At 43.6% G+C, this 24,846-nt stretch overlaps 1 protein-coding gene across 2 annotated transcripts in view; it reads right to left on the bottom strand.

Moving 5' to 3' along the window:
• Positions 1 to 17,655, bottom strand: part of LOC124802522 (protein croquemort-like) — a 286,085-nt gene extending 268,430 nt beyond the window's left edge. The window contains exon 1 of one of the 2 annotated variants that reach the window (XM_047263365.1): positions 17,569 to 17,655. Coding sequence is in view for 1 of the 2 variants with exons in the window: in XM_047263364.1 (XP_047119320.1) it covers positions 8,432 to 8,467 (36 nt within the window). In the remaining variant the exon portion in view is untranslated. Of the gene's footprint in view, positions 1 to 8,431; positions 8,535 to 17,568 lie in introns of those variants that run through there. The other variant, XM_047263364.1, reaches the window with a different exon arrangement.
• Between the last annotated feature and the right edge of the window lie 7,191 nt (positions 17,656 to 24,846).

Below are 24,846 nucleotides of genomic sequence, written 5' to 3'. Positions count from 1 at the left end.
ATATGAACTGATTCCGTATTTCTAGATTTCCGGAAAGCTTTTGACACCGTTCCTCACAAACTAGTTCTAATCAAGCTGCGGGCCTATGGGGTATCGTCTCAGTTGTGCGACTGGATTCGTGATTTCCTGTCAGGAAGGTCGCAGCTCGTAGTAATAGACGGCAAATTATCGAGTAAAACTGAAGTGATATCGGATGTTCCCCAGGAAAGCGTCCGGGGACCTCTGCTGTTCCTGATCTATATAAATGACCTGGGTGACAATCTGAGCAGTTCTCTTAGGTTGTTCGCGGATGATGCTGTAATTTACCGACTAGTAAGGTCATTATCAGTTGCAAAGCGATTTAGAAATGATTGCTGTATCGTGTGGCAGGTGCCAGTTGACGCTAAATAACGAAAAGTGTGAGGTGATCCGCATGAGTTCCAAAAGAAATCCGTTGGAATTCGATTACTCGATAAATAGTACAATTCTCAAGGCTGTCAATTCAACTAAGTACCTAGGTGTTAAAATTACGAACAACTTGTTGGGAAGGTGAGCCATAGGTTGCGTTTCATTGGCAGGACACTTAGAAGATGCAACAAGTCAACTAAAGAGACAGTTTACACTACACTCGTTCGTCTTCTGTTAGAATATTGCTGCTCGGTGTGGGATCCTTACCAGGTGGGATTGACGAAGGACATCGAAAGGGTGCAAAAAAGGGCAGCTCGTTTTGTATTATTACGTAATAGGGGAGAGAGTGTGGCAGATATGATACGCGAATTGGTATGGACGTCATTAAAGCAAAGACGTTTTTCGTCGCGGCGAGATCTATTTACGAAATTTCAGTCACCAACTTTCTCTTCCGAATGCGAAAATATTTTGTTGAGCTCAACCTACATAGGTAGGAATGATCATCAAAATTAAATAAGAGAAATCAGAGCTCGAACAGAAAGGTTTAGGTGTTCGTTTTTCCCGCGCGCTGTTCGGGAGTGAAATGGTAGAGAGATAGTATGATTGTGGTTCGATGAACCCTCTGCCAAGCACTTAAATGTGAATTGCAGAGTAATCATGTAGATGTAGAATTTCACGGTCTGTCATGCTAAAGACAATTTCGTGCTCTTTGATCACCTTTATGAAAACAAAACAAAGATGCAGAAGGCTCAGTTTTCTTCTCCGCTGATGAAATCACAGCACCACGAACTACTTCGACGGACTGGATACTAATACCAACTTTCTGGAGATGGTTTGGTGACAAAGTGGTAACAGAATGTAAACACATTGTAACGTGTACTCTGTAGCATTGCACTACAGCAACCTGTGTGAAAGCTAATACGTAGCGACTAATATGGCTGAAGTTAATAACAAAATGCTATCTTTTCTAGATCGTTATCAAATAAGCTGTTCCAAATAAAGACAAAGGACGCACTTCTATCTGCATCCCTCGGAAACAAAAACCAAGCTCTATAAAGAGACATTTCGCAACTTCAAATAGGCATTATCATTGACTACAGTGTTCGTAATTACTATCTGAGTATGTGTTTGCTTTTGGAAAAGATAATCAAAAAGAAAGTTACTGGTCTTATATTGGCACACGATGGAAGTCAGAAAATTGGAATGAACAGAATATTATGTTTAGGATACCGGGCATATTTTATCGATGATTCACTGGCTTCCTCGGTTAAGGGTTAGCCTCTGATGAGACACCTTAGCGTGTATTTGGATTATTTATGTAGCCGGATGCCAATCCTAATACCAGGCCATCACCCCTATGTAAAGATAGTAACACTAAATCACAGAAGACATTATTCTATGCGTTTGTGTGCTACAGCTGATCGGGTGTTAAGTTCCTGATTCTGGGGAGACAAATCAACTGCGAACACTCCCAATATGTATAGGAAACTCGCTAATAACCGTATTCCCACAGAACTGTGTGCCGATCTATTTGATGTCTACACTGCATGCGGTTCTGATCCCTGCCTCGCTAGGTAATTGAAGCAAACTCCCAGATATTATAGTATTTAACAAATCATATGCAAGAAACCTTTTAAGAAAAACATCCAAAATACTATATAGCAAACGGCAGCGGATAAAGCGGGCTAAATAAGTAAAATGGCAAATATCGAAGGACAACGCCATCCGACATAAGTCGTCGTGACGCTACCATTATTATATGAAACGGAATTCCATCAAATTCACCACAAGAAGACTTACACCTCTTATATCGCATTCGTAGGTTGTGTCAACTCAGAACCCATCTGTCACCTTCAGCGCAACCTTGGCATGGAGCTACGTTACACATGAGTGTGTCATCACGGCCCACGTTGTAAATAGTATGGAAGCCAAGTAAACGCTGCCGGCACAGGCTTCAATGTCCTAGGTGAGTCCTGTTTGGTGCGTATTAGGCCGTGCCCTAAGGCATGTTCATGTGACCGACGTTGTGTCTATTAATGCTCGAGACAACATCGAACGCTGTAAAAACTCCGGCGAGTAAGAAATACTTTCAAGGGACATGGTTTCCTTGAGATAAATATGGCACTACGTCCTGACAGAACTGGGCTTCTAGTGGGAAAGAACCAGCTAAATGGAAGGTTCTATTCCAGTTAGTAAAAACAGCCACATATCGCATCAGCAGAATGCTAAGAGAACACAGTTATGACAGTTAATTAAACCCACAAGGAACGTGCGCAAATATCTGAATACATCTTGCCGCTGCAGGGGTTTGCAAAACCTTTTCCACACGCAGTCAAGTGTTTCGTTACCGGTCGTATGTAAAGGCTCTTAATACCACCAAGGTTTTGTCCAAACACGTACGAGAAAGGAAATTTAACTGAGGGTACAAAAAGCAGAAATGCTTTTTCTTTTTAATCATCAGCCTTCTGACTAGTTTCATGCGGCCAGCCACGAATTCCTCTCCTGTGCCAACCTCTTCATCTCAGAATAGCAGTCTCAGTCTTCCTCTACAGTTTTTACCCTCTACAGCTCCCTCTAGTACCATGGAAGTTGTTACCTGGTGTCTTATCATCCTGTTCCTCCTCTTTGTCAGTGTTTTCCACAAATACCTTTCCTCTCTGATTCAGCGCAGAACCTCCTCATACCTTATCAGTCAACCTAATTTTCAACAGTCGTCTGTTGCTCCACATCTCAAATGCTTCGATTCTCTTCTGTCCTGTTTTTCCACAGTCCATGTTTCACTACCATAAAATATTCCTCCCCTTCTCAGAAATTTCTTCCTTTAATTAAGGCCCATGTTTGGTACTAGTAGACTTATCTTGCCCAGGAATGCCCTTTTTTCCAGTGCCAGTCTGCTTTTGATGTTCTCCTTACTCCGTCCGTCACTGGTTATTTTGCTGTCTAGGTAGCAGAATGCCTTAACTTCATATACTTTCTGACCATCAATCCGGATGTTACGTTACTCGCTGTTATTTCTGCTACTCCTCATTACTTTCGTCTTTATTCGATTTTCTCTCAACCCATACTCCGTACTCTTAGACTGTTCATCACATTCAGCACATCCTGTAACTATTCTCCACTCACTGAGGATAGCAATGTGTCATCAGCTAATCTTATTATTGATATCCTTTCACCCTTAATTTTTTTTATTTATCATTGCTCCTTCTATATGTAGAATGAACATTGGGGGCGAAAGACTACATCGCTGTCTTACACACTTTTTAATACGAGCACTTCGTTCTTAGTCTTTCACTGTCATTATTACCTCTCGGCTGTTTTATATTACCCGTCTTTCCTTATAGCTCACCCCTATTTTCCATCAGAATTTCGAACATCTTGCACGATTTTACATTGTCGAACGCTTTTTCCAAGTCGTCAAAATCCTATGAACGTGTCTTTCTTTTTCTGTAATCGCTAACAAAGGAAAACCCAAGAAGATTGCCCCAATTTGACTCTCGCGCCGCTGTGTAAGTGTAAGTGGCTTCGAGAAACGGCTCAAATCGTTAAATCTGAACAACGCTCCAGAGCTTCATTCACTCCCTACCAGATTCTACACGGAATATTCGGTTGTGTTAGACCTCTTAAGAATAATATACCGAACATCCCTCCAACAATAACTGTGCTCGATGTTTACAAGAAAGCGCAGGTCACACCCACCTAAAAAAAGGGGCACCACAGGTGATCCACAAAACCTGTCCACTACCCTTTACATTAATTCGTTATAGAAGCTCAGAATATATTCTGAACTCAAACGTAATAAGACATATCTAACAGAGTAACTTCCTTCATGCAGTCAGCATGGATTCAGAAAACATCGATCATGTGAAATACAAGTTGCATTTTTCTCAAATGATATACTGAAAGCTTTCGACCACAGAAGGGTGGTAGTTGTAATGATTCTTGACTGCAGGAAGACATTTGTCCACAACCATACCTACGCTTATTATTGAAAGTACAATCGGATGTGTTATCAAGCGAAATTTGTGACTGGATTGAGGATTTCTCTATAGGTAGAACGCAGCATGTTATGTTGGATGGAGAGTCATTGACAGATGTGGATATAACTTTAGGTTTGCCCCAAGGAAATGTGTTGAACCTGGGCTGTTCATGTTTATTACCACGTTGCGGACAATAATGATAGTAACCTCGGACTTTTCTCGGGCAACGCAGTTATCTACAATGAAGCATTGGCGGAAAGCCGAACGTCAGGTCTTCATAAGGTTTCAGTATGGCACAAAGACATGGATAACTTGATTTAAGCGTACAGAAACGTAAACTAATGCACTTCGTAAAACAAAACAAAAAATAGTATCCTATGACTAAGATATTACTCATCGTTGGAAAGGTCAATTCATACAAATACCTCGGTTGATTTCTGTACGGCTATGAAATGGAACGATCCTATAGACTCAATTGTCGGTAGAACAGGTGGTAGACTGGGGGAATGAAATTAACCTGCTTACAAACGACCCGTGTGACCCATTCTAGAATTCTCAATGGACAGAAGTCTTCCGAAGTAAGAGTGATTTCAGGTGCGACGCAGGGGAGTGTCGTAGGACCGTTGCTATTCACAATATACATAAATGACCTTGTGGATAACACCGGAAGTTCACTGAGGCTTTTTGCGGAAGATGCTGTAGTATACCGAGAGGTTGTAACAATGGAAAATTTTACTGAAATGCAGGAGGATCTGCAACGAATTGACGCATGGTGCAGGGAATGGCAATTGAATCTCAATGTAGACAAGTGTAATGTGCTGCGAATACATAGAAAGATAGATCCTTTATCATTTAGCTACAATAGAGCAGGTCAGCAAATGCAAGCAGTTAATTCCATAAATTATCTGGGAGTAGGCATTAGGAGAGATATAAAATGGAATGACCATAAAAAATTAATTATCGGTGAAGCAGATGCGAGACAGATTCATTCGAAGAACCCTAAGGAAATGCAGTCGGAAAACAAAGGAAGTAGGTTACAGTACACTTGTTCGCCCACTGTTCCACTGTTTGAATATTGCTCACCAGTGTGGGATCCGTACCAGATAGGGTTGAGAGAGAGAGAGAGAGAGAGAGAGAGAGAGAGAGAGAGAGAGCAGCGCGCTTCGTTACAGGATCATTTAGTAATCGCGAAGGCGTTACGGAGATGATAGATAAACTCCAGTGGAAGACACTGCAAGAGAGACGCTCAGTAGCTCTGTACGGGCTTTTGTTGAAGTTTCGAGAACATACCTTCACCGAGGAGTGAAGCAGTATATTGCTCCCTCCTACGTATATCTCGCGAAGAGACCGTGAGGATAAAATCAGAGAGATTAGAGCCCACACAAAGGCATGCCGACAATCTTTCTTTCAACGAACAATACGAGACTGGAATAGAAGGGAGAACCGATAGAGGTACTCAAGGTACCCTCCGTCACACACCGTCAGGTGGCTTGCGGAGTATTGAGGTAGATGTAGAATACCGTTCAAGTCTGTTGAGCCCGTATCAAATATGAGAAACAGTGGATATTGAACCTGTACAAAGAGAGCAGCACGTGTGTCGTGGGAGATTTCTTTGACACGTGGGGGAGTGTAACGGAGATGCTGGAAAGAACTGGCGCACATTGCAATATAGTGACATTTTCACCTGAAAGTCTGCTTAGGAAGTTTCTAGGACCGACTTTAAGTGATGAATGAAAGAATGACAACAGCCTCCTGCGTATCGCACCCACAGGGATCGCGGAGACAAGATCGCATTGATCTCAATGTGCTTGCAGACACACATTTGAGCACTAATTCTTCTCACGCTCTACACGGGAATGGAACGGGTAAAATTCGTAATAAATGCTACAATCGGAAGTATTCTCTGGCATTCACTTCAGTGCTTTGCAGGGTATAGAAATAGATGAAGTCAACATGGGAACTAAAAAAAATAAAAAGCATTGACACTGCTTAAAGGACACAAGTTAGTTGTCTCGCTACACTGATAAATCGACAGTAGCTGACCGCCGGCGGGGACCAGGTAACTACCAATTTCGTTTCTTCGACGCTATCAAGGTGCAGTTATTACTATGCCAAGATGTACAAAGACGCCATAGAAATTCAAATCAGAAAAAGAATTTAAACAGGAAACAAAAACTGTTGATACCGGAGAAGTTGTGGACCATAGTGATAAATAAAGAACGCCAGCACTTCTGCCCTGTAAGCTTCATAGCGCACACCGAGGCGTTACTCCGTGATGTTAGGTAACGGTGTGGTTACGTAATAAACCGGTCGTTGAGGGGATATGTATAAACAGTTCGGCTAACCGAAATTTTTTGGGTTTGGAACTACTTTTTATAGCTTTTGATGACTTCTTCACCAGTAGGGGACGGAACATTGTTAACAAATACATCTTAGACCTCGACCTAAATCCCAGCTAACGAAAATCACCAAGAAAGCATTGCCAATATGCTGGCATACATCGATTCGAATATCTGCTCGCAACAAGACAGAGTAGCGAAAACGAGTTTTCTCACGTAGAAGACACACGCGACACCTACACTGTACATTTTACCAGCTGAAGTTACAGAAGATTATATATATATATATATATATATATAACCTAGGAGTTACAGTCACGAAAAGCTTTTGAATAACCATCTGTTAGTAGCCTAACAAGTATCTGGTTACTTAACAGCCCTTTCATGGTGCCTGGTTAACCTATTCCCCGGGAAAAATAAACTTCCCTTGTCACAAATTTCTGTCAACTGAACCTACCGATATTGAATGTCGGCTTCGTCCCGAAACTTGATGGTGTATCCTGTGGCGTCATACACACGCAAACAGAAAGAAAACAAGAGAATGGCAGTATTTATTTTGCGCCTATGTTAGTGTTTGGAAGATAGGTTCTGGTGACACACTGACAACGCAGCGAAGGATCTGACTTTGGTCGGAAGATGACAGATTCGTTGACATATTTCCCGAACCCAACTAATGTAAAGAAACCTTTCGATGTGGTGGAACACTGGTGTGTAACGTTTCTCGAGATATTGGTTAGGGTGAGAGGTGACAGTTTGGTTGTGGGATGGCGAAGCTCTAATGACCGCTTCTGTTTACTTTTAGAACACATCGAAGAACACACTAAATTACACGAGAACTCGAAAACTATAGCACGTAATATGGCATTAGGTACCAGCTTTGTATTGCATCGATACGCCGATGTCGTCCTTAGCTTGGCAGAGATGCGAGCCTTAAGAAACGACCAACGGCTGACATCACTAACACGAAAACATTAGCAAAACGAAATTCAACAAACATGACATCAACGGGAATAGGGTGTTTCGAGCCCTAAATGCTCCTGTTATTAAAGCTTTCGAGTATACAAAGGCTTAAATATATTAGACAACGGTGGTAAATTATGGGTTTTGATGAGGGGTACAAATATAACTGGAATGCGTAATATATACAAAAAAGATTGTCATGACATATTTTGGCAACACATATCAAGACTATCACGTTCCAACTTGACCTATATATGAGTGACTGCGACAGTCCAGTCTGTCACCAAAGCCTCATAAAAAACAACAGATACAGCTGCAGTATACGTCACAATATGAAGAATAATTCTCCTTGGTGGATCGCTGTCTCCACTAGACCTATGCTGGTCTACTGAACAACGTGATCTAAGGCACCACACACAAGAAATAAACGAGGTTTTAAAAAGAAAATGTACGATCGACATTTGCAAGAAAGAAACGAGGACTCACATACGTCTTAACACTTCAAAGACTCTACTGATGACTTCTATTGGTCACTAAACCGAAGAATATTGCGTGTCAGATGAATGAATACACCATAAAGCACTACTAGTTTAGTGGTAAAAGTAGTCTACTCTTAAACGCAGACTCCGTTCTCAGAAATAACGCTTATGTTTGGCACTGGTAGCACATCACACTGCGAAAATAACCTCGTTCAGAAACATAATAGCAGCATAGCGCGTGGTTTAGCGACCACAGTCAGGGCTCGGGTGCGTGTGCTGCGAGACTCACCACGGAGGAACAGCACAGTGCACGCCCTTCGCCCATACTGCCTGCCTTGCCTATGCACACTGCACCGCACTGCACTAGACTGAAGTGTACGCGCTGACGGCGTTCCCACTTGGACACGAATGACGAGTTAATCCCTACCCCTCCATCTGAACCACACTGACTGACGGCGGTGGGGGGGATCTCCAGGAAAATTGCGAGCAATTCTCGATAGCCGACGCTCGTGTGGCGACTGGACGTGCTCCATTGAATGGCTGTAGCCCTAGGTCAATATGTCACATTTTCGACATAAGTATTCTCTCTTGTTGCACTAGGTACTCCCCACGAGGAACATATAGTACCACTTGGCTTCTGAATAAGACACAGTAACCTTTTGTCCAATTTCGATGTATTTCATTAATTATTTTACGATCCAGTGTATCTGCGATATTCTATCGGATCTCCTAACTATGAAGGAGAATGAACACACACACAAAAAAAAACCTAAAGCTCAGCACTTTACGTAGTTCCGTCATGCACCTTAAACTGAATTAGAAATATTCGAGCGCCATTGTGCCATTCTGAAAGTGTGAGCGGTTTACAAAGAATAAGCTAATCGGTAAACAAGGACAATGAATAAATAAAAAATACAAAAGTTCGTAGGAACAGAATCCGTGAGCACATCAGTGTGGCAAAGTCGCTGCTTCGTTAAGTAGTGCTTACGTGTAACATAATTATCTTACTGTACGTGTCCCTAGGGTGTGTACAGGAAAATAATTAAATTAATTGCTAACGATAATAAACGTAATACTACCTTGCCACGATTTGAACGAGAAAAATAGCATTAATTCTGACACTAGTACCGAAAGTATCCTCCGCCACTCACCGTTAGGTGACTTGCGGAGTATGATGTAGATGTAGATGAACTAGTAACTGTGGGCGAAATAGTTACCTGCTGTTTTTTTCTTCCCTACGACTGCTTGCTTAGTATGTGCAAGTTACCATTTGTTGGAATAAGTACAGTGATTACGGACAAGCTGTTTGCTTAACTCGTGCTTCTGTTTTGAGCAGCAGAAGCTACGACTGCAGTCCTGTGTGGACATTAATGGATTCTACTGAGAAGGCTACGGCACCAGGAACTTTCGAGCATACAAATTCGGATCATCGGTCTAATCGTCTTCGTTGTAAGACAGTCGACACGTTTTCCAGCCAAACTTAAGACCACTTCTGTATCAAATCCCTCACCTACTCTCAACGAGGTGGTGGATTTTGTCGAAACGTTTGACAGCATAAGGCGGAAAACAAACTCGTATTAACACGGCGCTACAAACAGCTCCTTAGTAAAAATTGTTCAAATGGCTCTGAGCACTATGGGACTTAACTTCTCAGGTCATCAGTCCTCTAGAACTTAGAACCACTTAAACCTAATTAACCTAAGGACATCACACACATCCATGCCCGAGGCAGGATTCGAACCTGCGACAGCTCCTTAGTAATCGCTCCTTTTGTGGTAGGACAGTATATGTGGCGAGTACGTTCAGATACGAGTAGATCGCAGAAAAAATGGCTCAAGTGCTAGACTTGCGGAATCACATGGTATTTTTAAAAGGAAAGGTAAAGAAATATAGAAAAAAGTGATGAAAAAATACCTACACATCAGTGACTCAGAAGAGTTTTCACATTTCTTTCAGCTTACGGTAGTCCGTATATTCATTGGGCTGTCAGTAGCTAAAAAGAAAGAAACAAGTAATGTCATCGCCGTCTCGTCAAGCCTGGCGGTCTAGCGTAAAAACGCATTCACTGGAAATGGTTTGCAAGAACCACGCAAAAAGCAAATCTAGATTCAAGCTGGGGATCTGACTATCGCTCCCCGGAAGATGAGCTCATCGTCCGAAATACTTTACCACCCTGCCTGTTCGCCCGAAATCAGTGCAGGGAACAGACCCTGCGTGCGTCACGGGGTACAGGGTCCAGCGCCGTGTGTTCCGACAGCGGGTTCGGCTGTGCTACGTGTAGCGCGAGTCGTGTGTGCCGCTCTATACGACACGGGCCTTCTCGCCCGCCTTACAAGGACGCCTGACCTGGAAACCAGCCTTCACTCAGCGTTTCGAAATATTAAGCGAATGGCATTTAACAGATTTACATGAAACACGAGAAAGCGCCGCAGATGAAGCACGGAACAATGTCGTTGTCTGAAGAGAAAAATAATTCTTTACAATTGCGGAACACATCGGATTGTCACACTTACTAAAATACTCTGCGGTATTACTTTGTGGTCGGAAGAATTCCTCTCCGGCACCCAACGTTTCGTCCCCACCTGTTTTCAAAACATGAGACGTCTCGTCTCTGCGCGAGAGCATACGGAAACAGAATTTCACATTAGTCAGATAGCGGGTAAAACTGTCTGTCGGACAGTCGAAGAAACTACAGCCCTCCGTGGAGATGTCCTCCACAGATGGGGATGAAACATTGTGTTTCAATAGGAAATTGTCCGGAATGTTTTAATAAGCGTGACGTTTCCGACAGTAAAAGCTTAGATATTAGGAACTGAATAGTGTCTCCTCTAGATATTCTTAAATCTGCTCTCTTTAAATCTGGATAAATCCAGTGTAATATGTTGAACAATGGAAACAACCGTGATAGTTTCTGTTTACAGGGTTAGTGCTAAACATCTAAAGCTCATCACATTGTTTTATTATTTGAGGGTAAAGATATGAAGTGGTTTGAAATGTGATAAGGAAGGCAAATGGGAAAATTAAATGTTTCGGAAGGACTCAGGGAGAGTGCGATGCATCAAGCAGGCGTAAAACAGAAATCGCACTGCTAGGATAGCAACAGCTCAGCGCAACCGATACGTAAGTGAAACAGACTGTAACACTTATATCCATTAGAAGTAGGTTTGTATTATGTAACTGTGTATCTGCAGTTATGGAGTGTTTATGCTTTGTTATTTAAAGTCCTTGAGATATGGCAAGAAACTTGGTAATGTCATTATGAAAAAAGCGAAAGGATATGTTAAAATGAAAAATTACAATAATATGTGTATCTTCATAAAAAGGAAAATGTTTATTGAAAGCTGGTTCATCCTTAGGGCACTTGTATTTGTAACATGTAAAAGTTGTACGGACGTCCTCCCGCTACGGAAGTGGAATGGCGCGATGTAAAAGCTGGTTTTGGCAGTGGAACTGAGCGTCTCCTTTGTGTGAACGGTATGCAGTGAACGGTATAGAGTATGTGGCTAGCCGTACCACGGTACACTTCGACGGTGCAAGAGAGGCAATTGGAAGCCGCTTTACAAAGGATTTGCCTTGGATGAGGATCTGGCAATTATTTGGTATTCTCGGCTAATATGTTGAAAATCCGACGCCGAGAAGAGATTTTATAGATCATTCGAACATGAAGAGCCGCGAGTCAGTCAGCCGCCATGCCGCTTGCCACTAATCTTCGCCTCTGCTTCACTAACTTCATACGTTCAGGAATGTAGATGGGCATGGACCAGTTAATTTGTGTGTTGTTTTAATAGTAATCACATCATTATAAACCAGTGTCAGGAACCATATTTTCTACCCTGACCATGAACCTATGCAGGGTCCTTACCTAAGTGTTACTGAAACTGAGTATCTTGGTTTAAATGAACAATTATTGCGTTCAAGTGGTTAAAAGTGATTTTTTTGTCTAATATAAAAGGAGTAAAAGTTAAAGTTAAAACCACAAAAGTGAAATTGGAGAGGCTTTTGGTAAAGTATCCTTAGCTTATTTCAAAATATAGTTTTGTAGGAGTTCAGTGCAAGATTGTGTAAATATTATTGTCTAGAATACCTGTTTCACAGGTGATAAAAAGGCAAATAAGTTAAGCTCACTTTCAAAAATAGTGTGGTTTTGATTTATATCATGTATGGTTCCTTTTTTGAAGTTAATTAAGCCCAGTTTTGTATTTTATTGTCTAAAAAATTATGAACTACTCTAAGTGAAGTGAATGATTACCTTTTTGAATTAGTCTTTTCTAGTGTAATAATCAGAGAGCGTTGACTAGTGAAACTATATTAGTTTATGCGTCCGCATCATATTCTCCACTTATTAGGAAACAACTGAACTATTACTGTTGCAAAGGAAAACGGATATTTGTAGAGGAGCTTAAACATTGTATTTGTGATATTATTAATCTTTATTTATTTTTGTCATGTCAGTTAAGTCAAAAGGCCCTCATGTACAAATTTAGTTCTGCACTTCATGCAGTAACATTTCAGCATCTGATTATGTAATGCCTTTGAGTGTAGTTGTCATTAGTATGAGCTTGGTGCAAATCTACTCCCTATAATTTACTAGTGTGTGCGCTATTGGTAACTGCTGCTACACACAGTTCGAAGTAGACTGTGTCAGTTTGTATTTTGTTTGCTATTCAAAGAGAAATCTCAACGAAAGTAACTTCAACAAACAATATTCAGTTTTCTTAAACATATATTTACAAATTAATGTTCCTAATTGGGCTGGCTACTGTTGATTTTTTTATTCATTTATGATTTTACTACTTTCATTGACTCCCAAGGTTAAAGTCTATTTGGTTTTTCTGTTAATTTCACCTAATTCGAAATTATAATCCGATACCTTTGTCCATTAGACACACGCGAGGTCAAATCTTCGAAATCCTCTAAGAGGGTAACATTAGTGTGTTACAGGCAGAATAGTGTTGTAGGACATGTTAACGGCATTTAAGGTGCATTCTCTGGAGGATGCGCGTCATTGTTCTCCAAAAAGACTGTTGGCTGTAGCTGGAGAACAGGTATTAAAAAACTAACGTGGAACTGGCTCCATCCTGTACAACCTATACAAAGGCCGTGAGCAAAAAATGGGATGAGGGCACGCGTAGGTATTCTCCCGTCGTACCCCTGACGACTGTAGTGCTTGTATCCACTGATACAGAAACCGCTAGCTGACAAAAGCGGTAAGTGTAGGAAAGAATTTTGCAAGACTTTAAAACCATTCTGAAAGCTGCCTCGCGCGGGATTAGCCGAGCGGTCTGAGGCGCTGCAGTCATGGACTGTGCGGCTGGTCCCGGCGGAGGTTCGAGTCCTCCCTCGGGCATGGGTGTGTGTGTTTGTCCTTAGGATAATTTAGGTTAAATAGTGTGTAAGCTTAGGGACTGATGACCATGGCAGTTAAGTCCCATACGATTTCACACACAGCTGAACATTTTTGAACATTTGAAAGCTGCCTCCACTTCAGTAGAGTCTACGTACATTTACCTGACTTCGAGAATACATTGCCGGATTCGAGACGCAGCGCACTACTGAACTCAATAACGTGTCCTCTGCTCAATAGCTGCCGGGAGGCCAGGAACAAAGATAGGATAGGGACAAAGACGAAGTGACGCGTGCAGTACACACAACGTATTTCTTATCGAGGGGAAACGCCATCAGCACTGCTAACACACTTTGGCAGCAGCCGAGGGACATTTATTTGTGCCGGAGATACATCTCGTGCGTCACTCTGATAAGGAACTGGACCGTCAGCGGAATCGCGTCTCTCAAGGACGTTTGAGTGAAAGACGGAGAATTCCGCGAGTTCAGATACAATACCACCGCGCTCGTGTTTATCACTCCCATACTTGCAACAACATAAAAAAAAACAGATCACGGGTTCGTTCCCCAGCAGTGCTACACACAGGTAGAGTGTAAAGAGCGCCACTTGTAAACGGAGAGGTGTCGTGCAGACGGCAGCGTGGTTTCCCGACGCCTGCACCGGCTCGCCGTGTCACCTGGGCTCGTCCGTGCTGCCGGCATCTCTCGTGAGCGCAATGGGAACCAAGGACGCCGCCACGAGCAAAAGTCGCACGCCGACCGGTTCCCGTAGTCAGAATATCGCACTCAACAAGAGAGAAAACCAACAGCGGTCGTAGCTAAGTGTAACATCTACAACGCCATTAGCCACGATCTCCTACTGCCGAATGGTAGATCGTAAGGAATGGAGGGCGGAGCGCGTCACAGTTTTCCACACGAAGACTCGATTGCTACAGAAGCGATACATGACAGGAAAGCTCCTGGGAATGACCGACAACTGAACGTTTGGATTCCTAATCTGACTCTTACTGAGCCAACAAGCGCCACAGTGGAACATCGCCTGAATCATGCTCGTGTAAATTAACTCAGATGCGAGGCATATTAAAAGAACATTACGCAACTCCTAAAATCCGCAAGCCCGCCTTTCTTAATTGAGTGCACTGTCCATTTACAAATCGAAATAAATGTAGTAACGACCTTTTTGGAGCACTGTAGATGACCCGGTAGCAGGGGCTCATGTTACGCTCCACCGTTAACTCTCGGTAGTGCAGTGTTATGTATGTACGAGTTAGTTGCGTGGAATGAGTGCAACAAGAAGGATCGACGAAGAAGCTCAATACAATGGCAGAAAGAAGATGCCGCGTCTGGGAGCGCCCATGACCACACCGTGAGTGAAGTTGGCCAACTCCGTTGTTGCAGCGACGCGGGCTGTCCAGTGTGTCTACAAAGAATGATGCGTCACTCGCAGCCGTCTAGCCCGCGAACAGGGATCGTAAAGACGTTCCGACACACCGGAAATGGCAACGAGTGTCAAGCATTTTCAGAGACAATCAGTTTCAAACGAGACAGGAACTCCTACTATCAGTCACACACACACACACACACACACACACACACACACATACGTCTTTACACACATAATACGTAAAAATAAACGCCCTTCCACAGAGTCACCGTTTGTCTACGAGAATGGAGACAGTTCTCCGGGAGACAAACTTGAAAACTGCCAATCCCGCGGTGTTTTCTTCTAGGTGTCGCTGTCAACTGTTAAAAAAAAAGTATTTGTCTCTGTGTCTCTTGAAAAGAATGGTTGGTTCCAGACAAGCTTCTAGCATGCTTTTGCGGCTCACGATTGTTACAAAGTTCTGAAAATATAAGTGAGACGTACCAGTAGGAACAAGAAAGGCTTTCCAGTTGGACGGCTGAAGATTCCTTGCCAGTGGATGGTGGACATCTTTTTCCTCCCAAAGAAAGGATAATTTCGAAGAGTTATTAAATATTTGTACGGCTTTTTTACTACGTTTCCGTTAGACAAGTACGAATAATACCGTTCTAAAACATCATTTGGTCGTATGCTTCATTCTAGTTAGTGGATCAATGCAGAGAAAACGGTCCACCTGTTTCGTTGGTTGAGGTGAAGTTGTTAAGTATAATACGTGCGGAAACAGGCATAATCAATATTTGGATTTACAGTGTTATACAACTCCACAGATTTTTGGCCCTTTGCAGGATTGGTGGCGGTTTCTGAACCGCCTAAAGCTGTCTTTGGGGTAGTGAGATAATAAGAAGAGTACATACATACACACATACACGATAATAAGAATAATACACATACACATACACAGGCGAAGTCTGGGTGGTTACAAACCGTCATGGTTTGTTTGCTACCCCTAAAATGGTTCAAAAATGGTTCAAATGGCTCTGAGCACTATGGGACTTAATATCTGTGGTCATCAGTCCCCTAGAACTTAGAACTACTTAAACCTAACTAAGCTAAGGACATCACACACATCCATGTCCGAGGCAGGATTTGAACCTGCAACCGTAGCAGTCGCGTGGTTCCGGACTGAGCGCCTAGAACCGCTTGGCCACCGCGGCCGGCCCCTGAAATGGCTCAAATGCCTCTGAGCACTATGCGACTTAACTTCTGAGGTCATCAGTCGCCTTGAACTTAGAACTACTTAAACCTAACTAACCTAAGGGCATCACACACATTCATGCCCGAGGCAGGATTCGAACCTGCGACCGTAGCGGTGGCTCGGTTCCAGACTGTAGCGCCTAGAACCGCACGGCCACTCCGGCCGGCTTGCTACCCCTCAATCACACAGACGCGAGTAAGACTGTTTTATGGTATCACTTGCACGAATGTTTCTGTCCACTTAACAGATCGAATGAAAGAAAACTGTGCAAGTGATTCGTGGGCAGAGGCGACGTTGCTTATGTGTGCGCAAGAGATCGGGATCCTGACTAGTTGAATTCGCAACTACATACAAGACCACAGTTTTTTATACTTTTGGTAGCTTGGAGGCAGTTCGTTGATGCTTAAGGGAAGTCTCTGAGGCGGTGAGGTGAAAAGAAGAAATTCACAAAATCCAATGTGTGGATGACTCAGGTGAAATGATCGTTGCTGGTTGGAGATTCGCTCTCTTTCATCTCTCTGCGACCTTCATAAAGAATCAAATACACTAAAACTCGACACACACACACATGCACTGTCGAAGAAAGGATGCATACACACACACACACACACACACACACACACACACACACACACACACGACCGGCCGGAGTGGCCGAGCGGTTCTAGGCGCTACAGCCTGGAACCGAGCGACCGCTACGGTCGGAGGTTATAATGCTGCCTCGGGCATGGGTGTGTGTGATGTCCTTAGGTTAATTTAAGTAGTTCTAAGTTCTAGGGGACTGATTGTAGGTAGGCTGTTTGGGTTGTTATGTTGGCAACGCCATGTAGCGCTCTATATGAAAATCATTGACTGTGCTGTGTGCAGTCTGTGGCTGGTTTGCATTGTTGGAATCTGCTATTGTAGTGTTGGGCAGTTGGCTGTTAACAGCCACAGACTGCACAGAGCACAGTCAATGATTTTCATATAGAGCGCTACATGGCGTTACCAACATAAAAACCTAAACAGCCTAGTTACATGATGACCTCAGAAGTTAAGTCCCAGAGTGCTCAGAGCCATTTGAACCATTTGAACCACCCACACGCCCACAGACACCCACCCACCCACACACACACACACACACACACACACACACACGCGCGCGCGCTCGCGAAGAAAGGATGATTCCAGACAGTTGTCTAGAGTAGTATGGTTTGCTTACCGCCCTTCGTCAGGTACACACCGATAACACTGTTCTAAAATATCACTTGTTCGTACGTTTCACTGCAGTTAATGGATCGACAGGGGAAGAATAGTCTACCTGATTCGCTGGCTGAGATAAGTGTGAGAGTTGGGCGCCCAGAATATTCGGTTTCGCAGCTACGCACGACTCCACAGCTTGTTTCTAACATTGGCGATTTAGGGAAAGAAGCAGCTGCCAGCATCCAGTATACGACCCGGGGCGGGCGCCGGCGGCTGGACTCACCTGCTGGAGAAGCTGTGGTGGCCGTGGCGGCGCGCTGCGTCGGTCGGCAGACTGAGTGCTTGCGGCGGCCGGCGCTGCCGCGGCGCGCCCCCCACCGCCGCTCGCCCGGCTATCAGCTGCTCGCGGTCCGCTCATTCACGGACTGATGGTGAGCGCGGCTCGCGCCCGACACGCTGGCCCTTACGTAAGCCGCGGCCGCAGCCACCGCCACCGCCACCGGACAGCGCCGGCTCGATATTCCGACCCCGGAACACCGCGCAGCCGGGAGCCGTCCCCGCAACGTCCGATACTGTGGGTCCGCGAATTAGCAGACGGAACTCAGGTCTGACGGCACAGAGACGGGCGGCAGTCTCACCGCGCTAGGCTACAGTTCTGCGGGTACGCGTGCGGGGCGGCGGCTAAGCCGCCAGACGGGGTGTAGCAGGGCCAGTGCGGGAGGAACCTGGCCCACACCGCCTGCGCTGCAGCCTTCCTCGAATGAAGAATCTATTCGGTAGAAAGGACAGGCAAGTACGAGTGCCACTGGTGCTCTGAGGGTTCCGTCCAAAATAATGTACTTACAGGGTGACAAATACGGAACTATGAAAAAAAAAAACCATGCACACACTTTATTCAACATGAAACGTCACTACAGATACTCCGATTTAGGTTATGAACTATCCAATACCCCTGCCACCTTTCGCGATCATGTGGCGCAGACGAAAAGCGAAATTCTCCATGACCCACTGACGTGTCAGAACATCGGTGCTGTCGATGACCTCCTGAATCACTGTTTCCAGCTCAGCAGTGCTTTTGGGGATATTGCTGTACACCTTGTCTCTAATATAGCCCCACAGAAGGAGTCGTATCTGTTCAGATCCGGAGAACCTGACGGCCAGTCGAGGCCTATTCCAGAATCTTCTGGGGACCTCAGACCAAGAATGCTGTCACAAAAGTGCTCTTCTGGGCCATCACTCTCCTGCTTCTGTGGAGTTCAGCTCCGTCTTGCACGAACCACATCTTATCTAAATCACAGTCACTTTCGATAATGGGGATAAAATCATCTCCCAAATGCTTCACGCACCATTCGGTAGTCACCGTTGCACAAAGGAATAACGGACCAATTATTCCGTGACTGGATATTGCACACCATACTGGTTGAGGATCGAGAGATTTCTCGATTGTGAAATGTGGATTCTAAGTTTCCCAAATGCGCCAGTTCTCCTCATTGACAAACTCATCCAAATTAAAGTGGGCTTCGTCACTAAATTAAACCATGCAGCGCGTATTAGTAGTGGGGCAAGGCAGTTTGTAGCTCATTTTGTTGGCACGGGTTGCCTACATCAGGGGCAGGTATGCAGTCAGGGGCCAAACTCCTTTGATTGACATGCACTTAACATATTATTCTCCTTTGATTGACAGGTACTTAACCAACCGTTCTGTTAAGTGGTTTTCCATGTCACCACCATTTCCTCAAACTATTGTACCGCCTTTGATACCAAATTAAGTAATTAGTAATGTCCTTCCACCATTTTCTGGTATACTTTTCGAATTTCACATCCTTTTGAACGCCATTTCTGAGCATTCTTCTTTGTCACCCACCCGCTTAAACTATTGTACTGTGTTTTACATAAAAATTACACAAATTAACTTAGTGTTCTGCACTTAACCTGCTGTTCTGCTCCATGTCACCCACTCATACACGCACACACCCTCCCCTTAACTATTGTAATGCTAACACCACATTGATATAAAAAATTTATCCACATTAATTAGATCGGTATTCTTCACATGTATGGGGTAGTTTTTCTTAATTTGCAGCCTCCTATTGGCTGGTGAAATCGATGGAATATAGTTTAAACAAAAGATCGCTAATAGAAAACACATCTGGCCACCCGACACCAGAATCCAATACCGCAGTCCAGGTGCATTGGCGGGCCCCGTGATGTGCTGACACGGCCGTCAGCTGCCTTGCGACGCACAGCAGTTCATTCGGGACCCACGAGCATGAGGCAGCAGCATCCCTTTCATACTTGACACCCGAGAAATTCTTGTCGAAATAGGTGTTCACCTAGGCACCGTTGTTGGTGCGAAGCCACATAGCTCATGTGCAGGTGCAGTGTCGAGAAATGTTGCAATGCTTCGCAGAATAGTAAAGGGTGCATTGTTCCTAGCAATCATACCGCAGCAGCACGCCTGTCACTGAATTTACCCGTCAAACTGCTGCTGCTGCAGGTGTGGGACCACTGTCTGCCCTTTTTTTTCAGCAGACGAGACTTTCAGTGGCAAAAAAACTATTCCTACACATCGCCATATTGCACTGGCAGTTAAATCCCGCGAAAGTTGTCACCAAATACATATAAGACTCACAAGAATATTGGGAGCCAGGAACATATTTACCAGTGTAACTACAATTAAGTATTACGATTGCTGCTACAGTCTGACACAGATTGATGTACAGGTAATGTCTCCTCTTGACAGCTGCAGTTCTGGAACGAATCTCAGTATCTACAGCACACATAACTTTCCTCATAAAATTATCTCTCATACCCTCACAGTTATCAATGTGCTGAATCTCTACAACCCTCACGATAGGACTCACACTCATTTTCTCTGATCATGCCACATCAGCCACAGTAACTTTGCACTGCAACATATACACATTTCAGACAAACAGTGCAGTTACCTTTTATATCTGTACAGTGCCTGAAAAAATTATGGCATGCCTGCACTCACACCGGCTATATGTCTCGATTCTCCTCAGTCCTATGAAATTATCTGACAAAGTTTTCAAATCACCGCTTCTGGAAGGTGCTGCATCCTGCCAAGATTCTCTCAAACAAATGTTATGAAGGACATGTGTCTGGCACTATATGCGATAATGAATACCGCACAGGCGGACTTAATGCTTGGAAAGACATCACTGATGCAGGTTGGTGTACTGTAATCGACATCACTATCGATAGAACAACAAGGAAAATGCGAGGGTACGTTTAGGGGTGCCGATAATGTTCTCACCGCTATGTTGAGACTCCTATATCCCAGCACAAAGGGTGTCTTGTGAATGAATGATTATGATTGGCTCTTATCGAATTTATCCACCGAATTGCTGATGCCACTGATGTGGAACCACTGTCCACCTTGTTTTTTTCTGCAGACGAGACTTTCATCGGCAAAAAACTATTTTCACAGATCGCCATATTCTACCGACAATTAAACCCTACAAAGTGCCCTACATGTTGTCAAACACGAAAATACTCTTACTCAATTACACTGCTCTCAAACTGAGGACAGGAACTTGAAAATTAGAGTGTGAAACCGATCCCCAACCCATCAATATATCACGGTGTACCATGTCGATGTAGTAAACATACAATTCATATCCTGTGCCATACAAAATCACCCCTTTTACATCATTCATATATACACTGCGAAGGTATACAGCATAAGCACATGCACCATAGGTATACTTGTGGTACCACATATTTCCCACGTGTTTGAGTGGTCATTCACCCCTGATGGGTGATCAGCTGCCCTCACTGGATCGAAGTCACTCTCAGAATTGTTGTGCAAGGATAGCCTCGTTTCCTCCTTGGCACAAATGCATTACTGTTCCTGGTCCGGACCTGCTTGCCTGCTTGCTTTTTTACACACATCTCCAGACTCTGGGATTACAAGAACATAAGTAATTTCGCATAGTTTTGCTCGAATATCATACCAATTTCGTGATACTTCTCGATATGAAGCACATAGCAATATCGCTTGCATATCAGTATCGCTTGCACGACGTAATTCCGAAGATATAGACTGGAAATTATTTATCTAGAAACCTTAAACTGTAGCTGGGTGGAGTGTGCTGTAAACCATAAAGTAAATAGAAACTTATCCTGTCTGCGAAGACCTTTACATGGGAACTCGAAAAAGTTGAGGAAAGTGATATTTCCACTCGTGAATACCGATGTCAGTGATGTGACGGATTCTGAATCATCCCTATAATTTACAAAGTCAACTAAGGTGTTCCTCATGTCAACAGAACCAGCAAACGTGTCCTCCACCTGTCACTCACCTGCTAGATGCACACACCCCAATCGATGTCCTCTCAACTAAATAAAGACGCGAAATGTGAAGAAGCAGTCAACTGAACAATTTACATGGGAGGGAATAATGGTTCAGCACAAACACGTCCATGTTGAATCTTCTCAGATATCCACGTGATCACGAAAGCTACCCAACACATACTAAGTATTAGTTCGCTATTCACCCATCTAGAGGACGATACGGTTAAGTCAGCTACATTCCTACACTCCCAACAGACCTTTCCATTAGGACAGCTCCTGCCGTTAACGGGAAACGTGTATCATTACCGCTACTGGACATGTGCGCTGCACGCCAAGCACCCATAGGCAGAATTATCCTAGTAAATCGGTCACATATACATTTATCCCGGTCTCAATTTAACGAAATTCGACAATGAGTGAAGTATCGGAAATACACCTTGCAGACGGCTGTGGCTCTGTAAGTAGAAATATCTGTACCATTCTTATGACTTGACATACTCTCCCCTTTGCTATCACAGTATTCCACGTTAAATCCATACCTTCCTTTGGACTGGACATAGTCATTTCATTTGCACATGTCGGAACACAAACACATACTTTATAAGCCTGATGCTCAAGGCGAAACTATCATGCACCCCCTACTACTAAGTATAATAATTCACCAATAAATGATTGCCGACGATACGTAATAATACTGACCGAGAATATTACCATTACAAGTGGTCTTGGTTCTACAGATGCATACAGTATCCATGTTAAAAGCTATACTGGCTTTATAAATCTATGTATGGCATTACTTCAGAATGAAGTGGTTTTTTCCAGACAAATACCATGACACTGATTATAGACGGTGATCGCTGGAGTATCAGACCAACACGTCGCCCACAGTGCCACCTAGTAATAAAATTACATTTTGAGAGCGATTCAGCTAAGGAGTATGGTATGAAACCAGTATTTGCAACTCCCTCACGTCACCGCCGCTTGATATTTCTCCAGTATTTGTAACGCATTATGTCTCAATGCCATGTCAGAGGTTCTGCGATATATCCACAGAGTTATAGGCGATGGTTGATTGATAAGGATCACAAACAGTAGTAGATGGTGTGATGATTGAGGTCGTAAGAAATGTACACTAGCTTTCCAGATCTCTAGTGCTACGCTTTGAGTAGAAATGATGTCTATGATTTGGAATCAAGTCTTTCTATCCAACCACATACCTGCGTTGGATCCTATGGAGAAGTTCATTAATGACTACAGCCACTAGTGAATCACATTTCTAGCACACTCATATCTCGAAACGAGTCACCTTTCTCGGACCTATCTGCTACAGTAAAATTCCAACATGGTTTTAGGTAGCCTCTATGCATCTGGCAATTACCCTTCAGACTCTGCCCTAAGGTCGCTGCAGCTTTGCGCATGTGATTGCTCGCATGTAAGTCGGAACTGAGTAGAAGTCAGAGAAAGCTATATCTACCACCTTCTGCAACCCATGTAGAAACAAGCGAAGTTGAGTTACTGTGACAGAACTGTGTTCTGAGCATTCGATGGAAACGAAGCCTGCTCCTGCAACATGAGGTAGTGTAAATCAGGATGGGAACTGGGAGAAGGACGTGGATTTTGCTACTGCATTGTGGTGCTTCTCCAAACTACACACAGATACTGCAGTCCTAAGAAGATCTGCGTCCCTCAGAGCCCATTCATGTCTACACCCAAGCATTCTATCATTATTATTCTGTAACATCCACCAGAGAAAAATTATGAACTATAAAAGCTCCACTAACTTCATCCGATAGAGAAGTCAGTAAGATTTTTACTGCATCTCTATCCTCCCATATATCGAAAACAAATACCGCATGTGTGGCAGCTTCGAGCACATGTGACTATCCTATTAAATATGCAGGTATTGATCCACTGCACAGACCAGTTTAAAGTTCCATCGCCTATACTGTAGGAGGATGACCGTATCCCACAGACTATACTGTAAGTCGCAAGAGACGCTCCCTGTGACCGTGTGTCGTTGCTTGAAACATTGTTTTTTTTCTGCTGAAACACGCTTTGTACACTGCCAAATATTTTATTTTTCCATCATGACTTCGAGGTCTGCGTCAGGTTCCAAACCGATATTAACACGTTCTGATCCATTGCCTCTCGCAGAAAACTAGACGTCGCATGGTGTAAATCATGTTGTTACTGCACTTACCATAACATGCCGCACACACTGGATGATTTTAAATAAAAGACAGTTACAACATAAGGAAAATGGAAGAGTTTGGCGGCGTTATGGGGAGTTTCCAACCCGCTGTCCGAAAGTAATTGACGACCTCTACATTTAAACTATCACAGTGATGGAATAGCTGATGGCTCCGTGTTCCATTTCGACTGATTCCTCATACTTCAATCATGTACACGATCACTGTTTCGGTGCTATCCGTCCCCAGAAGGTGTGTCCCTCCACCAGAACTCTTTCTCCAACTCAAAGAAGCGATGTCAGTCAATCATTATGTGGTAACCTCCAGCGCACCATTGGACAGATGGTATGGAAAAGAAACCCGCGATGTACTGAAATAATAAGAATTTCAGTTGATTGTGTGAGCAATTTTACTAATTTTACAGTAATTTCAACACCGACCAATGATGTGACAGCATGTTTCCCAGTGTCAGTATCATAGCTGAACCACCCCGTCCCAACTTTGCAAGTATCATTGTGATTGTGGATAGATGACTGTGCAGTATGTCCATGCATTGTTAACACATCCATCGTCAAAGTATTTCAGACAGCACTCTACATATTTCTAACACTTCGAGCACAGTTCTTAATTTACCGTACCGTTGGGCCTTCATTGCCTGTTCGGGTGCAGTTATTTTTTTCATCTTGATATTTCTACCCATTCCTGAGAAAAGGAAGGTCGTAACAGACGGACAGACAGACGGACAACAAACTGATCCTATAAAGGTTCCGTTTTTAGCGACGACAGCACGGAACCCTAAAATTGGTTGTCTCAGATATTATACCCTCATATGTCAAATTCAAGCTGAACAGTCTACGTCTAATTGTCGTTATTATTATTGTTATTACCATTGTATTACTGGATTAACTAGCACAAAACTCAATTAACAACAACATTTTGCTAGATTCCTGTCGTCATCCGCCAAGCCTCTCTGTTCAGGGCATCCTCCTTGCACTTCATCGATGCGGTCTTTCCAAGAACGTCGTGGTATGTCATGTTTTGGTTTCCACTCA

Source organism: Schistocerca piceifrons, chromosome 6 (assembly GCF_021461385.2).
Source record: "Schistocerca piceifrons isolate TAMUIC-IGC-003096 chromosome 6, iqSchPice1.1, whole genome shotgun sequence".
NCBI classification, from domain to species: domain Eukaryota; kingdom Metazoa; phylum Arthropoda; class Insecta; order Orthoptera; family Acrididae; genus Schistocerca; species Schistocerca piceifrons.
This window is presented reverse-complemented; position numbering and strand designations above follow the sequence as displayed.